Genomic DNA, 18,159 nt, shown 5'->3' with positions numbered 1-18,159 from the left:
TCTGCTTTCAGTAGGAGGGACCGGGAGAGCAGCGACGGAGGAGAGATCGGGAAAACGAAGGCTGAAAAGCTAAACTTGACAAGTCGGCCAGGGCCGAGAGTGAACTAAAAGAAGAACCCTTTTTAAATAAACGATTTACTTTCTGTATCCCGACCACCGAATCCGCGTCCGTGTATAGAAACCTGTTACAACCTGTTTGTGGACGGATCTGCATCACGTGACCCAGACACAGGTATCAATTAAAATCTGACTCCTTACCATCAAACCTCTCAGCACAAGCTGCAGAACTAATTGCACTCACAGAAGCATGTAAATTGGCTGAAAACAAAACTGTCAACATCTATACAGACAGTAAATACGCATTTGGTGTAGTACACGATTTGGGCACCCTGTGGAAACATAGACAGTTCTTAACCTCCACAGGGAAACCCATAGCTCATCACAAACTTGTGTCTGCTCTCCTCGATGCTGTTCTGCTTGTTCTGCTAGGGAATTCCCTGCAGCAACAATATGTCCAGATACCCCAGCAATATGAACAAATGACCGCATCACCTGACCTTTATCCACATCTGTATTCCACTCCTGAGTGGATTCCTCCCTACCATGACAATGATGATAACTATGATGACACTGATACAGTATAAATGAACAGTATAAAATGTGATCCCTTTTGCCAACCCCAGTATAAAATGCTTGCTACAACATAGAGTTTCTTCAACTCACAAAAACAGCCAATGCTGAGATAAGTTTTTCTGTTTGTTCGACTATGAAGTGATTGCCAAAAACAGTTTTCCAGAAAGGTAATTGTGGATGCAAATGAATAAATTATGTAATATACTTTGAGATCCTTAAAGGATCTAAGGGGAGATTGTAATGGCAAATGTATTTGTACTATTTTGCTTAAGTCTTATATGAAATGTATTGACCTTGTTGTGACCCAATGTACTTTGTTATTTTCCATTATGTGACTGAGGAAGAACCAAAACCGACTGCTCCTGCTCCGTGTGTGACCTTGGAACACTCCTAACTGCAGGTTGAGACATTGTAATAGTGGCTCCTTTCTTAGCTTCTTTATCAGTAAACAGGTGCAAGGTATGTTTACCCCTAGACCTATGACGTATGACGTATGAGCATTGGAGTTAAGGATGGTCCTCTCCTCAGCCACAGCACCAGTATCTGAATCCACACTGTTGGTGAAGGAATGCTGATCCGGCCGTAAGCAGAATTGTTTAAACTTTGTATATGCATTAAAACTCTCAACTGAGACCAAACATTGTTTATTGTTGTTCACTGAAAGATTTCCAGCACATTATTCTCCAATAAGAGAACACAGGTGAGAGAGGCCTTTTGGCCTACGATATACATTCCAATAGCAAAGGAATTTACAATGAAGTGTTATCAACAGCGAAGCGCGATATCCTCAGGATATCCACCAGGCATGCTCATTCAACTGTAAATAAGTGTTCTGGGTTGAGAGAGGGGGGCATTGATCACTGTCTTTGTATCAGCCACAAATAAACATGTAAATCACAATGACTGTCTCGGCCAAATCCATCTACAATATGATCACATTTTCAATAATGCACTATGGTGATGATAATAAATATTGTAAAAAAAACAAAAAAAAACTTTAAAATGATTGATACATTTGATCAATATCACTATGATCAATTATGAAGATGATCATCTCAGTAGATAGCAGGCCCTGAATTAATTACTGTAAATTTCACCACTTTCACTATGGCCCTCAGGTTCATCTGTCTATCAATGTGGAACATGAGGTGAAATAGAGTCACGCTATAAGATAAGGCATTCAGTAAAGAGTACGTCTTGAATAATTGTTTTGTTTGTTACCATGAACATTTACAGAGCCCTGCATAAGTAATGGGACAGTGAAGCATTTTTTTTCTTCTTTTGGCTCCATACTCCAAAAGTTTGAATACACCACTCCAGATAAGATGAATGTTATCATGTACCAGAATGATTGCAAGAGGAAAGTTTGGAGAAAAAAGGATCTGCCCAAGATTTAAAGCATACCGCCTCATCTGTGAAACCTGGTGCACGGGGTGTTAGGTTTGGCTGAGTGTAGGTCTAGCTGCCACTAGAACTTGCTAACTTTTCTTAATTGATGATTGTAACTGCTGACGCTCTGGAGAACAGAATGTATTCTGAAGTGTAGAGAAACATCTTGTCTGTTTGAGTGCAAGCAAACGCCTCCTAATTCATTGGATGGTACTAAGTCATATAGTATAACAATAACCCAAAACATACTGCCATAGCAACTAGGGAGTTTTTCAGGGCCAAAAAGTGGAAAGGTCTTGACTGGCCAAGTCAATCTTCAGATATAAATCCAATTGAACATGCAATTGAACATTTCCTGATGATAAGATTTTAGGCAAAAAGACCTCAAAACAAACAACAACTGAAGATGGCTGCAGTATAGGCCTGGCATAGCACCACCAGAGAAGATACCTGGTGCCTGGTGGGGTCAATGGGTTGCAGACTTCAGACAGTTATTGCATGCAAAGGATTGTCCACTAAATACTAAACATGAGTGCTTAATTTGGACATTTGATAAATCTGTCCCATTACTTTTGGGTACCCTGAAATTGGGGGGCTATGCATAAAAAGTGGTGTAATTTCTGAATTATGAAACCAATATGTATACAAATATCATCAAATAAAAGCTTTAACCTCATATTAATTGATTGTCATATTAAAAACCTCACTGTTCCATTATTTACGCAGGGCACTGTATATTCATAACAAATAGTGGTTGGCTGGTGGAGGTAGAAATCGGAGGAGGGGCTCATTCCAGTCCATGTATTACAATTAACCCGATTTCTACCTCCACGAGCCTCCCATGATAACAAAATATATCCTACTCTCACTTACTAACTCTAAATCAATGTTCTTTTATTCATTAATCATTTCTACAATATTTTCCACAAAGTCAACAGAAATGTGCTGACAAATTGTTGACATTAATTGTTTAAATGTTGACTTGCCTAGTACTGTACAGAATGCAAACAAAATTACACCAATACAATTCAAGACACAGATCAGGAGTTGCTGTTATTCATCCCTTTGTGAATTCCAGGGTGATGTGTTCTAGTTCCTAGTTCCTAGTTCCTGTACAGTGAATGAATAGGTCATTGTGGAATGAAGCAAAAATCAAATGGAACCATGACTTGAAGGTTTTCAAACAAAGTGTTTGTTATATAGTGCATGCAAATAGAACTGTTTACATTGTGTACTTTTTTTTAAAAGTACACCTGACACCCTACACCTGAATGATGTTTGCATTTGAATGATAAGTCTCGAATGTGAAGTCCATACAACAATGTGCAATTCACACCAGAACAATGGCACTTAAGAATACAAGGAAATACAATTCTTGCCAATGTTTTTCCATCGATAACGAAGGACTGAGCCCTCCCTCTAAACCGAGTCCCATATAAAGCCCATGTTTGAGAGCGATAGCCTACATCCTACTACCATTGAATACAGAAATCAGTATGGTCATCGTGACTCTTCTCTCCGCAGCTCTGCTGCTGCTTGTGGTTCCTGTGCCTCTGACTAAAGGTACAGTACGGGGAAGTGCATTCACTCACATACAGCAACAGTTTCTATTATCTCGGAACGCAGAATTGTGTATCTCTGATTTAGTGAGACTCACAATACCTTTCTGCTAAAAGAAACATACTGTATGTTGCTACACTATGCTACTGTATGACTGTCTTTGTTTTTCAACAGCGGCCTATCCTATCAAGCTGGAGGTAGTTAACAGCTTAACTACTCCAAACTCGGTGATGTATGCCACTGAGGTTGCGTACAGGGGAATCCTCATCGGTGCCATGAAGAGACTGGAGACCACCAATGGTGACTTCAAGTCAGTACATTACTAGGCTTCATCATCAGATTAATGCCAATAGCTCTTAAAATACAACATATTTTGAAACAACAGTTTATACAACTTAGATTTAATAGATTTCTTTAAACTGCCAACACATTTTGAATACCTCCAACAGGGGTCTGGCCAGACCCCAATACTGAAAACATAAAAAAGCCACACTCTCCAAAAAGTTATATATTTTTTACCCACTTTTACCCAAGATAAAACCATTGGGAGCGAAAGGGGCCTTAAATGTTTATTTATTTATTTATTTTATTTATTTATTTTTTACACCATTTTTACCACCAACAGTAAATACAAGGGAGAAACATGATGGTTGGGATATAATAATATAATAATATATAATATATATAATATAATGTATCAGTAGTGTTGTGTTGCCATTACAGGTTCACCTACACTGAGGACCTTAACTATGGCCCTTTTCTGGTGAGTGTGAACGGGGTTGCTGGAAATAATACTGATCAAACCTATTGGAAGCTGCTTGTCCAGGCTCAGAATGGGACCATGATTGCAGCTGACGTTGGTGAGTGATGATTTAAAATAAATAAATAAATAAATATAATCTATTTGAAGTACAGACGAGACCGATACAATCAATCAATGCCATGGGAGGCTGATGGAGGTAGAAATCGGATCATTGTAATGCATGGAATTGAATGAGCAATCCCATTTCTACCTCCACTGTTTTTTTTCTAAAACCATGAACACCATTGGGATTTGATGATGGATAGTTAAAGATTGACTAGTCAAAGAGGTGTTTGACATGACTACTACAGTAGGTGCGCTCAATTTACAATGCCCAGCACCAGGGGAGGCTGGTGGAGGCAGAAATTGTAATGGAGTGAGGAATGGTATCAAACACATTACAATGAGCCCGTCCTCCAATTTCTACCTCTACCAGCCTTCACTGCCAGCACACCATGTGGGTCAACCTCGCATGTCAGTCAGATGGGGGGGGGGGGGAGGGGGCGGTGGCAAAACCAAACTCTGTCTTTCGGCCCATAACTTATAGTGGCACTCCTGTCTCTCTTTCACTCCCTTTCTCCGACCGTCTCTTAATTCTCCTTCTCTGTCTGTTTTGTCTCTACATTACAACAGTGACAGCTCTGTCATAAGGTGTGCTAGTCTACATACCTAATGACTAATACAATAACCCCTCACCTGACCGACAGGTATTGGCTGTTACATCCCGAGACCAAATGAACACATCACCCTGGAATTCACAAAGGCATGAATAACAGCAACTCCTGATCTGTGACTTGCAATTGTATTGGTGTAATTTTGTTTGCATTCAGTTGAAAACAATAATAAAGCAAGTCAAAGACAAAGCAGAGGCGTTAATGTATCAAGTAGCTTTATTCAGGGTTTATTTCTCACAATATTTCTCTTCAAGACTCAAGACATACATTTCCACTTTCTGTCATGTGCTGATTGTTGGCAATAAGAGATTATTGTGTTTGAATATGACATGTAAATGCAGTAATAGAAGTATTTATCACTCCTCTTTAAAATATCACAACGCTTGAACTATGGAAAGATGCAAAAACAAATATGGCACAAGCCTTCCTCAATCTGTCTGTCAAGCATCAAAACAACACACATCACACACACCATAAGACTTTCTACAAATATAAGTTATAGGAGGAATACAACAGTCACACTAAGGCAAAATCTGTCCAAGTTCAGCGGTTTCAATGGAGAAGGCAGATCTTCAGTTGTAGGTAATTGAGTTGTAAGCAATGCAGAGCAGAGGTAAGGTAGAAAACGAGGGTATTTACAGGTGTTAGTTTAGTTAACATCTAAGGTACAACATCACATTCAATCAAGTACTTTTGGAATACAAGTTCTGCCTTGTTAAACTGACTAGGTCGTAAAACACAGGTAACCCCTCTTAAAATGGCCCACAAATTTCCTTTGAAGGAAATATTTGTTACGTGTTATACTAACTAATACTACTGTAAGGAGTATATATAGAATATGAATACTACATATAGAATATGTACATATTGTATGTGTATGTTATACATAATAATAATAAAAATAATCTTAATTGGAAACACAAAACAATAGCATAATATGTACTTCAAACATGAGAACCAGCTGCAGGAGAATGTGACAAATATACAACAATGATATAGTTTAGCTTTTAGTGCTGTTCCCATTGTTTGTCCTCTATTCTTTGATGTAGTCGATATGCAGTGCTTTCCTCGTTGTCTTTACAAGGTTAAATAGAAAAATACACACATGACGCTGGAAGCTTAAAACAACTGCCCCTCTTCGCAAGGCACAACATTAACTGGATCAGGACTGGGACCCCCATGAAAATAGGTGTGCGTTTGATTTAATATACTATTAGAACTGCAATAACATTTAATTTAATCAATGAACGATTTATTCTTCCGTACTGCAAGTCTATAGCAGTGGAGGCAGAAATCGGAGGACGGGGTTCATTGTAATGAGGATTCCGTTCCATGCATCACAATGAGCTTGTCCTCCGATTCCAGCCTCCCCTGATATACTGTAGTGACATTCTATGTACTGACAGTGATAGTCCGTCCCATTGGTCCTCAGGTCTGTGAGCGTTCTAGTTTAAGCGTGATTGGAGAGGACATCCAGTTATCTGGCATCGTTGAGCTGCCTGGCCACAGTCAGGATCTCCTTGGCTCCCTTGCTTAGCAGGAGATTAGCCAGGTCTGTCCCCAGCTTCTCAGCTGCGTCCTGGGCCGAGCCTGGCACTTTGAGGGCTGTCACACCCACACGCTGAACTCTCTCATCCACCTCCTCTAACACCTAACACAGAGGACAGAAAGGTGAGATATACCACCTCAGGGGAGAATGGTGGAGGTAGAAATCAGAGGACAGGCTCATTGTAATGCATGGAATGGAACACACGTTTCATACCATTCCTCACTCTGTTCCATGCATTACAATGAGCCTGCAGAAGTTTGGATTTTAAATCATTTGCACTACTCTGTGGCACTGTCACTTTTGCATTTCACTGTATACTTGTATGCACGTGACAAATAAAGAATCTTGAATCTTGAATCTTGAATCAAACAATTACTATGAGGTTAAAGTAGAGATTGTCAGCTTTTATTTGATATGTGGTATTTGTGTACATATTGGTTTAATTAGAACAGTTTTTATGCATAGTCCCCCTGTTTTAGGGTACCCAAAAGTAATGGGATGCTTGACAGGTGTTTCTGGTAAGTCAGGTGTGTTCCGTCACACCATTTGTGCAGGTATAAGAGAGCTGAAGATGGCTCCAGTGTACGCCTGGCAGAGCATCACCAGAGAAACCAGAGAAGATACCCGTCGTCTGGTGGGTTCAATGGGTTGCAGACTTCAGGCAGTTATTGCATGTCGACCAGACTATGCATAAAAAGTGGTGTAATTTCAGAATGGTGAAACCAATATGTACACAAATACCATCAAATAAAAACAGAGAATATCTACACTGACCTCATAGTAATCGTTTGATTTCAAATCCAAACTTTTGGAGTGTAGAGCCGAAAGAAGAAAAAATTATTCACTATCCCAGTACTTACACAGAGCACTGTAGATACAGGCATAACAGACACACCATGAATAAAAACATACTAGATATATCAAATGTAGACTCTACTCAAGGCATAGTGAGGTGATACAGTATGTATTTGATTAATTAAATTAGATTTAAAATAAATAATAAATTAGATTAGATGCAATTACTGAGGGTGAGTCATCAGTCATTAACATTAACATGAGTAATAAAGATCAATCAATCAATAAACCAATCAATCAGTAAGTCAGTTGTGTGCAGCCATCTAACCTGGTTGTCTGCAGCAATGCTGGTTTGCATAGTCTCCTTCAGGCTGTCCGACCCGTCCAGGCTGTACACTGCCCCCGTCAGGTAGAGCTGGGGAACACAGTCATAACAGGTGTTATAACACCAAGGAAGGCATAGAAGAGCCTACATTGAAAGTGTTTTTTTTTCCAATGGGGTAGGCCTTAATCTAGGTCTAGGAAACCAGGCTTAACAGTTTAGAAGAAAAACAATTTTAATTGATTCCAGGTAGAGACTTTGATGTGTCCCCAGTCATCATCCCCCCTAGCTTCAAGAATGACAGTGGCAGTATCATGGTATGGCGGTGCATGTTATCGGAAGGGACTAAGGAGGAGTTTCGGATCAAGAGGGAAATCTCATGTAAATCTCTTACCTGAGAGTCCTTGACTTCTGTATTGACAGCTACAGGAACGCTGCAACCTCCCTCCTACAACAAGTGAGTGAACATGAGCGCACTGGAGGCCTTACAATAGATGCCACGGATATACAAGAAAATATGGAATTCTGGTGAATATGCTTGTGAATGTGTGTATGTGTGTGTGTATAAAGAGTGTGTGAGAATGTGTGTGTATATGTGTAAAACCTACCAGGCGTCGGAGGAAGGCTCTTTCAGCTATACAGCGCACCACTGTCTCAGGATCCAGTAGAACAGACACCATCTCCAGGATATCTTGGTCTCTAGCCCGCACCTCCACTGCTAGAGCCCCCTGGAGCAGACACAGGCACGGGACACTCAGTCAGACAACAGGTGGGTTTATGCCACCTAGATGTGTGAACATGTACTCGAGTACCTGTTCCTGGACTCATAATCGATTAGGAAAAATCATTTTAATACAGGCTTCGTCTAATGCTACTTTGACCTGGTAGATGAGGATGAATGTGAAATGCATGAGAGGGAGGAGGGGGGCGGGTTTGCTCACTCACTCACATACACACACACACCACAGTGCTGGAAGAGTGAAGGAGAAAGAAGTTTCTTTTTTTTCTTCGTTATGGATGATAGAGTTGGTGAAGTGACCTTTTTGCCAAGACAGCACCAGTCGCACCAGTCGCACCAGTCATAACACCAGGTGTTTTTTTTTTGTTTTGTTACGATAAGAAAAGACGATTAGTTGTGTAGGGGACAAGATGATTTCACATCCCTAATGGCACCTAACTAGGTTAATAACTCAAGTCTACCCACCTGTCCGACAGCATACATACAGTCTTCTGGGCCCAAGATCTGTAAATAAATACAGTAATAAGTCATGGTTGCATGTATTGCTATTTCATTGATTTTGTGTTTGGATACAGTACCAATCAAAAGTTTGGACACACCTTCTCTTTCAATGGTTTTTCTTTATTTTTTATTATTTTCTACATTCTAGATTAATATTGAAGACATCAAAACTATGAAGGACATATATGGAATTATGTAGTAAACAAAAAAGTGTTAAACAAACCAGAATATGTTTTATATTTTAGATTCTTCAAAGTAGCCACCTTTTGCTTTGATGACAGCTTTGCACACTCTTGGCAAGGTGTGTCCAAACTTTTGACTGGTACTGTACACTATAGCCTTTTCTCAATTGTTAGGAACACGACTCCTTGCATCCTCTTCTCAGTCCTCCACTCGTGTCCTACTGAAAACCCATTGAAGGAGAAGATCTAAGCTCCTCCCCTTAGATATTCTCCTCCAATGCTTTTTGAGGACCAAGCAAGTACAGAGGACGGAGGAGAGGACCCGAAAAGTCAAGATCCTAGCAATTGAGAAACAGCTGTTTCAAATGAATGAATGAATCTACCTGGCTGACACGGTTCTCCCAGCCCATGCGTTTGAGCCCGGCTGCAGCCAGGATGATGGCAGAGTAGTCATCCTTCTCGTCCAGCTTCTTCAGCCGTGTGTTCAGATTCCCTCGCTGGAAGAACAACACTAAGGAAACAAACACTCCTCTATAGATGTTCCGATCTAGTAGGAGATCTGGGGTCAGTTTCACGAAAGCTTCATAGCTTAATTTGTACATAATCTATTCTAATGACCCAGTTGCAAAGCTGAGATAACAACTGTAAAATCAATTTTGCAGGTCAATCTTCTGTGCATGAAAGAATGACATTTGTTAAATTAAGAACCTTTCTGGTCAGGAGTGGGCCTGGATTGTTAAAAGAGATAAAGCACTACTTTAGCTAAGAAGCTTTCACGAAACTGACCCCTAAACAGTAGTTATGGGTATGAGTATAGTTAAGAGTTGCTATGGTATAGGATAGGAGAGGAGTGGACAGGAGAGGAGAGGAGAACAGAGGAGGGGAGAGGAGAGGAGAGGAGAGGAGAGAGGAGGAGAGTTAGAAAAACAGTACAGTGAAAGTGAAAGAAAGGATACAATGTCTTTGAACTCCAGGTGAGGAAATCTCTTCTTAAGCTGAGCAGCCCGGCGTAGTGAACTGGTGCCTATAACACTATGGAAACAAAGACTGAAATAAATATTGATTCATTGGTTATGTCAGAATGAACTAGGGGAGGCTGGTGGAGGTAGAAATCGGAGGACGGGTTCATTGTATTGCATGGAATGGAATGAGGAATGGTATCAAATACCATTCCTCATTCCATTCCATGCATTACAATGAGGCCGTCCTCTGATTTCTACCTCCACCAGCCTCCACTGGAATGAACCATTAGTCAAACAAAGCTGTAGGTAAAGTTGAACCGTGTTCAGTACCTCTTGTCAGGCAGCGTGTCGAGGGACTTGCCCCTGTTCTTGGGGTGCAACACTACTGCATCATGGGGATTCTCTCGCCTTAAAAGAGCAGGGGGCAAAATTCAAATGAGCAATTTAGCATTCAATTAGCATGAGGATATCAGAGGAAACCAATACATTCCCAATTCTATATCTAAAGTCAACTCCAATGTACAGGCTTATGTGGTTGAGCATTGTGCCTAAGGCCCCGGCCACATCAAACTGCTATCTGTTCATTATGGATTGAGCCAATGGTGTCTCTATGGGAGTCATCCGTTGACGGACAACAGAGATGACAAGGGGCTGTCCGTGTCCGTTTCATATGTTTTGGCAGTTTTTTACGGACAAAAAAAGTTAAAAGGAGTTGAACTTTCCCACAGTCCGTTCGTCCGTTTCGCCCATTAGAAACGTTAGGTTTCGTAAAAAAAAATAAGGTGCTAGGTTACATTGTTAAATATAGGTTGTTTCAAAACTCACTCCGGAATTCCACAGATTGTTTGGTGTGACCAGGGCTTAACTGGTGCTATGGAACATGGAATGGAACATGGAACATGCTATGGAACATGGAATGGAACATGGAACATGCTATGGAACATGCTCTGATCTGATAGTATTTCACTCCCAGGATGTATGTTCAGGAGCAGCAGCAACAAAGGATGTGCTGATGACAATGGGAGGCTGGTGGAGGTAGAAATCGGAGGATGGGCTCATTGTAATGCATGGTATGGCCTCAACGTGTAAAGTATTACAATGAGCCCATCCTCCGATTTGTACCTCCAACAGCCTCCACTGGTGTACACTGCTCTGTGGATCCAAACACAGACACTATTATTCATAGACTTACTTCAGCACTGCTCCAATAGTAAAGCCGGGAGGTAGTGTAGTGGGCAGGTCTTTCAACGAGTGGACTACCAGGTCGACCCTACAGGGTAAAGCGAATAATACATATAAGGACCACTAGCACAACTGAGTCTTTTATACTGCACCACTTCAGAGCAGAGACACAGTGTGGCATGAACCCCACATGAACCCCACATGAACCCCACATGAACACCTGCACATATCAAAGCCTTGCCAACATGAATGGTTTAGTTATAAACTTAAAACATGGGAAAAAATATATATACCAGGTTACTCTTGAAAAATAGATTTGATCTCAATGTGACTAACCTGGATAAACAAAGACAAAAATAAAACATGATGCAGAGTCAGCTGTTGGTACTAAGGCTACAGTTTGAAAGTGTCAGTTAGGGTACTAGAATCCTGACTCTGACTGTCCTTCTGTTGAAAAGTGACAAAGTATAACGAGGGGAGCCATTGAAATGCCAACGCCACGTGACACACTCAACTTACACGTTCTTCTCCAGGGCATTCTCCAGTTCTTTGGTGAAAAGACTCTTCTCTCCAATCTACAATCAGAAAGCAATGCGGTTACAGGCTGTTCATCATCTCATCACACGGTTTTACAGTAGTTTATAGGCTAGCTATGTTAATGTTAGTTATATTATCATTATTATATATATATATTTATTTATTTTTATGCACACTGCTGAGTTAAATATAATAGGAATAGTATTGATTGTTCGATTGATAATGCACACAGACTTACCTTTGATAATGCAGTGTCAAGGATTTTGTCCCCTGTAGTTGACATGCCAACTGAAAATATTACATACATTATTACATAACATATTACATACGTTATTATGGTATTACAGTGGTTTCATTAGTGTACAACAGGGGAGGCTGGTGGAGGTAGAAATCAGAGGACGGTCCTTCGATTTCTACCTCCACCAGCTTCTCCTGATTATTTAATGTAGAATACATTTGAAAGATAAAAAAGAAATATGAGGACATCTACAAAGCAAAATATGATGATTTTTAACACCTGGTTATTTATACAAAATAATGTCCTATTGAACTTTTTAGTTGAACTTCTCACCTATTTCCAGCTTGACTTCAGGGTACAGTTCTTTCAGCTTTTCTGCAACACTGTCTGTCTGAATACATGCCAGCTGAGAAAAATATATTCATATATTAACCTAATTAATTCACAAACATTTATTCAATATGGATAATGATAATGAAATCTGGATGATTGGTTGAGGTTTATTAACATTACCATTAATACCCACCCATAATACTAATGACAATACCATCAAGACAAAATGACCACTCGGTGCATGATCTACCTACAGTAATGAGTAACACATGAGCACAAGAGAATGTTACAGCCATGAGCTAAGAATGGACTCTCTGTAGCAGGGGGGCTGGTGGAGGCAGAAATCAGAGGACACATGTTTGATAACGTTCCTTATTCCATTCCATGCATTACAATGAGCCCGAAGTAAACAGACACAGCACAGAGAGGTATGAAAAACCTTTGCTCAGCATTAGTGGCAGAATTACCATCATGAACAAGTGTAATGCCATCAGGTACATAGTGTTTTGATTATTCAGAATAGTTTTAGTTATATGACGTCATTGATGCAAGCTGTAAAATATCTCTCAAGGTTGAACGTAGGATGGATTGAGGATTGATTGCAGCTAGCTAACGAAACCTGCTAGTAGTACCTGGCTAGCTAGCTAGGTTAAAATCTGCAGAAGCTATGGCAATATCCAGCTTCAATATTCAGTCAATGTAAAAGTAATTTTGCCATTCTTAGTATATGTTGATCTAGAACCTTGGGTGCAGTTTCATCACTGATGTCTTCTGTCTGTGCTTGCACCACAGTGTAATGAGACAAAACGACAGGGAGGAAAGAGAGAGAATTGATGGGGCTGTCACATGATTGAATGTCTCAAAAGTGACTGCTGATTTGAGGTCAGGAGATGGCTTTGAGTGACAAATACAACATGACATGTTTATTTGTACATACAGTGGCTTTGGGAAGTATTCAGACCCCTTCGCTTTTTCCACATTTTGACTCAATCTAAAATGGATTAAAAACAATTTTTTGGACAATACACCATAATGACAAAGCGAAAACACGTTTTTAGAAATGTCTGCAAATGTATTGAAATTGAAATACAGAAAGACCTAATTCATTCAGACACTCTTGACACTATGACACTCTTAAAATAAGCTAAAATGCAAAAATGACGTCAACAAGTCGCTCAACCAAGTTGAATTGAGTCCATCTGAGTGCAAGGATAATAGTTCATGTGATTTCGGAATGAATATCTTTTGTTTTTATAGGGTCTCTGGTTTGCATAGGAATCAGTTACACACTGTATGGGTTAGGCTGTCACTACCAACTCAGCAAATCATTTTCTCTTGATCCTGACAAGTCCCTACCAGTAACAGAAATACCCATAACATGATGCAGCTACCACTATTCTTCACATGAGGGATGGTGCAGAAACTGCATTGCATGTGCTAGATTTGCACTAAAGTTAATGATTTGTAGTAAAACCAAATAAAGATATTTCCAGCCACTTTCTTTGCTGTATCACCTGAATTCATTGTTGCAAACACAATTATGGATGTGAGAGATTCTTTTCCATTAATGGATCTTTTTGGCCACTTGGTTATTGACCAATTTTGTAGAGTGACTGAGCTGATGTTGTCCCGATCGACTGTGCTTCTTCCTCTCCTGATTTTTGTAAGTCTCCCCAGGCCTCAGGGTAGCATTCCTAAGCAGTTTTGTTCCTCTCCATTTGCTCAGTTTGTAATGACAACCAAAGGGTCTAAATACTTATGTAAATGAGGTATTTCTGTATTAAAATTTTTACTACATTTGCCGAAATTTCTAAAAACAGTGTGTGGGATTGATTCTTTTTTTTAATAAATGTTAAATTGAGTCTATAACAACAACATGTGGAAAAAGTCAAGGGGTACAAATACTTTCCGAAGTCACTGTACATATAAGTACAAGTACAAGTACGTACAAGTACCTGTCATCTGTTTCTCATCAGGCCAGGACCATCTGTCATCTGTCAAATTATATTATAACAGATAACGGTAGTTGTGTAAGAACAATAACATTAACATCGTACCTATAGCCTTGTCAATGTTTGGTGAAGGAGGATGGCTAAGCTCCCTCCAGGTACTCCAGGTAGTTATGTTGCCAGTTATATACCACTAGGACGTTCATCTATCTCCTCTTCTGCAGTGCTATGCCGTATAGCTTTCATCTGGTTAATACAATTCTCTACCATCTCACCTGGCTTCCCCTGATGAAGAGGGGAGCAACTCAGCCCTGCTTCCAGAGATCTGGCCCTATTCACCAATATGGACTTGAAGCTGGGCCTGCCCTAGGCAGACCTCACAACTGTAAGTATGTGGGGTCCAAGGATCCCCTATTGTGGCTGCTGAGGGCATTGACTCCTACGGCACAAAGTCATGCCATTGGCAGTCTTAACATTATTAGATTCCTGATTGCAATACCTCATTGTGAACCTGAAGCCCTCTACTTCCATACTACTTTGAAATAATCTTCCGATCGCAATTAATACAAAATTCTTTCAAATTCACAATGAGGAATTACAATCGGGAATGGAATGACATTAAGACCTAGTAGGACGACATCGTGCCATAGTCAATCCCCTCGGCAGCCATAATAGGGGAGCCTCAGGACCCCACATACATACAGTTTTGAGATACTCGGGTTAGACCTGCCCCTGAGGGGAAACATCCCTACCACAAACCTGCAGTCATTTCACTGCTTTCTGACAGATACAAGCCATGAATGTTCTCCTTATACAGATCTAATTTAAATAATTGTCACATGTGTATTTGTGATGTGAACTGTGTCAGCGTATGTATAAAGGTATGTATATTTGATGTCATGAGGAGTTGTTGCTCCCTCTGGCCTTCCCCACACTACAAGGCCATCAATTTTAAGGGCATATGCTGGTTAGATGGGCCCAGCTGAGACTGGTTATCAAAGTTATTGCTCCTACCACTCAGTCTTCTTTTAGTAGCTGCTGCTTCCACACAGGTTGGATGGGACTGAGGATAGGATGTGGCTGTTTCTTTGGCCACCTTTATTTTGAACTGTTTGATGTAAGCACTTGTGAAAGCTTGAGTTCATCTATGATATGCTTTATTTAACCTCATGTGAATAAAGACTTATGTCTGGACCTTTACCCTGAGCCTCTGTACCAGTTAATCAACCCAGTTCCTTGGCCTGTGGTAGCACCCCACCCCACATGTTCCTCAATATTTTTAGAATGATGCATCCTGTTATGCATCAACTTATCTGGTATCAAATCCTGGCTGAATAATGCATTTCCCTACTGGGGCAATAATTGATTGATTTGAGGTGCTTGGCTGATTCTTATCATAAACTGCTGCTGTACTTGAAAGAATAAACTGTTGGAATAGACACATAATCCAGTCATGGGATGTAGTGGTAAAAAGAAAACAGGTAGTCAAACCCTGAACACCATGGATTGAACAGGTTGGACCCTAATGATTTGAGCGGGCATGCACATTGTGTGGTCTAAGTAAAGTTGAGTGCATCAAGACAGATAAGAGACGCGCACAGACGGGTGAAGTTGAACAATCCTCTGAACAGTCAAGATTATGTACATAATTCCAAAACTATAGCCACAACCCTTAGCACATGCTAGCAAATTTCTTAGATCATTACAATGTTTGACAATATAAACAGGCTTGAATGTAAACAAGCTTGAATATAAACAGGCTTGCACAAAGCCACTTACACCGCGATGATGACATTTCATTATTCAAGTGCACCCAAAAACAGATTGATCATGTACCAAACAGAAGGGCTACCGGCAATAAGTTCTGATTGGACCATCGACAAAGTACTAAGATGTAAATGAGCAGACAGATAATTAAAAGATACGTTATTAGGAATATGTGCACAACCTAGCAATGCCAACACGTTTTGTAGGCTTTCTGTAAATAATTTAGACTCAAATACAAAAAAGCAGCTCCTCCTCGCCAGAGACTGATGAGCTTCACAATTTTGGGGTCCAGCCCATGCCCTAAGAGGAGGCTTCATCTGATAATTTTATTTTATTTTTTTTTTTTTTTTTTTAAATGGCACACTCTCTCCTTATTCAAAAAGCTCAGCAATATGTCAAATGTTTTGGTTATGTTATATGAATATTGGCAAAAGAGAAAAAAAAAAAAAAACATGTATTTTACCTGGCTCTTTCTGGTTCCAATCCGTATGAGCCTGCTAACTTTCCCATTGTCCTCCTGTTAAAAAAACACAAAAAACAAATGAATTACAACCATCTTCTGGAACCATTTTTTCCCCCAGCCATCAGAGATGCGGTTGAGGTTGATGGCAGTTATTCCTCTCTCACCTCAATGAAAGACATCATACAACTTACTAAAAACAATAAACAAACACTGCTGACATCATTGTCCTCTTACCCTGACAAACTTATGGGGTCCTTCCTCCATCATTCTCAGTGAACGTCAGCTAGCCTGCCTCTACACTCTGAGCAGCAGTTTGTATTTGTGTCCTCAGAGCTGTGAATGCCTGCTATGGCTATGAGGAGGGAGGTCATATACAGCCTTCAGATAACATACTTAACACTGAACCACAGTCTTCAACCAACCACAGCTCTAAAGGTGACCCACCCCTACCTCTCTGGGTTTGGCTGATAAGACAGTGTGGAATGACTGTGTCCGTTGTGAAGAGCAGGGAGGGGTTAGCTAGAATCAGACGTTTGTTTCATGTGTTTTAAAATGAAATACATAAGCCGAGCTACTGTAGCTGTGTAGGCTTTCACGCTGTGTACTGTGTTTGAGGACCTCATTGAAGGAATGGTTTAGGAGTACTTTTTGACAGTTTATAAAGTGGTTGAACTAACTAAGTTTTATATTGGATATTCGTTTTTCTCTCTTCAATAGCTCTTAAACCCAGCTTGATGTCTATGAAAATGATAGTCTATATAAATGAAACATGCTGGGTAAGAGTTATTAAAGAGAGAAAACCGAATATCCAACAAACTTTAACTTGGTGTTGAACCATGGAGCTTTACTAGCCAATACAAAGTGGGTCGCTAGAAACTAGTAAGCATAGAATGCCACATCACTGACACACAATCTTTATAAGCCAAGAGTTTACAATGCATCAGTGGAGGTTGGTGGAGGCATAAATCGGAGAGCCGAGTGCAATCGCTGCAATGTCAAATCGCACAATACCATGTGTGGCAGGCATCTACAAGATCTGACGGCAAGGTCAGTCATAATATAATGCAGAAACGGTGCTATAAGATAGTAGAATAACTACCTAGGCCATTAGCCGTTTACTAAGCCATACATTCTAATGTTGTAAGACTTCAGTTTCAGTAGGTGTAGGCTACTGATGGTGAGACAGCGTGATAACATTTTACAGTACTACAAAACCATCATGCTCAAATCTTCAAGCGTGGGCTCCTAGACAACTCGGCTCCTCTATCCTCCAATAGCTGAGCTGGAAGGCCCAGATGGACGCGTGAGTAAGCCATTTAGCGCACACTAGGGGGTTGCTATGAAAATGTCGCATGCCTCTATGCAGAATGTAGCCCGTTTTAGCTCAGTTTCCTACCTGTGAACTCGTCTCTCCCGACATCTCAGTGTTTCCGTTATTATCAGCAGGTATTCTTCGTGTCAGTGGCAAGTAATCCCTGGCATGGAAGCCATTAGAATACTGTTATTTCATTGAATATAGGGCAGCATAAAGCATATATCCGTGCCGGCTGACAGTGTCCGCTGCTCTTTGATCACCCCACCC

General features: G+C 40.4%; 2 protein-coding genes across 3 annotated transcripts; one reads left to right on the top strand and one right to left on the bottom strand.

Moving 5' to 3' along the window:
* Nucleotides 1–3,443: 3,443 nt before the first annotated feature.
* On the top strand, nucleotides 3,444–5,210 carry LOC310823148 (transcobalamin-1-like). Of its 2 annotated transcripts, none has more exons than XM_083695895.1 (4): nucleotides 3,444–3,585; nucleotides 3,757–3,892; nucleotides 4,306–4,442; nucleotides 5,092–5,210. In XM_083695895.1, the coding sequence occupies exons 1-4, from the start codon at nucleotides 3,519–3,521 to the stop codon at nucleotides 5,151–5,153; spliced, it is 402 nt and encodes a 133-aa protein (XP_083552021.1). In that variant the 5' UTR covers nucleotides 3,444–3,518; the 3' UTR covers nucleotides 5,154–5,210. The 2 variants fall into 2 exon arrangements, with proteins under 2 accessions (XP_083552021.1, XP_083552022.1); XM_083695896.1 differs by having other exon boundaries at nucleotides 5,018–5,153.
* A 46-nt stretch (nucleotides 5,211–5,256) lies between these two features.
* Nucleotides 5,257–18,127, bottom strand: hmbsb (hydroxymethylbilane synthase, b). The gene is made up of 14 exons (XM_083695894.1): nucleotides 17,974–18,127; nucleotides 16,578–16,631; nucleotides 12,399–12,471; nucleotides 12,066–12,115; nucleotides 11,810–11,865; nucleotides 11,301–11,378; nucleotides 10,439–10,516; nucleotides 10,103–10,178; nucleotides 9,530–9,643; nucleotides 8,929–8,967; nucleotides 8,333–8,452; nucleotides 8,119–8,172; nucleotides 7,731–7,817; nucleotides 5,257–6,709 (listed from the first exon to the last, which is right to left on the bottom strand). Exons 1-14 carry the CDS (start codon nucleotides 17,995–17,997, stop codon nucleotides 6,536–6,538), a joined length of 1,077 nt encoding a protein of 358 aa, XP_083552020.1. The 5' UTR covers nucleotides 17,998–18,127; the 3' UTR covers nucleotides 5,257–6,535.
* Between the last annotated feature and the right edge of the window lie 32 nt (nucleotides 18,128–18,159).

Source organism: Argentina silus (assembly GCF_951799395.1).
Source record: "Argentina silus genome assembly, chromosome: X".
Taxonomy (NCBI): domain Eukaryota; kingdom Metazoa; phylum Chordata; class Actinopteri; order Argentiniformes; family Argentinidae; genus Argentina; species Argentina silus.
Note: the sequence above shows the minus strand (reverse complement) of the source record. Positions and strands in the feature narration are given on the sequence as shown.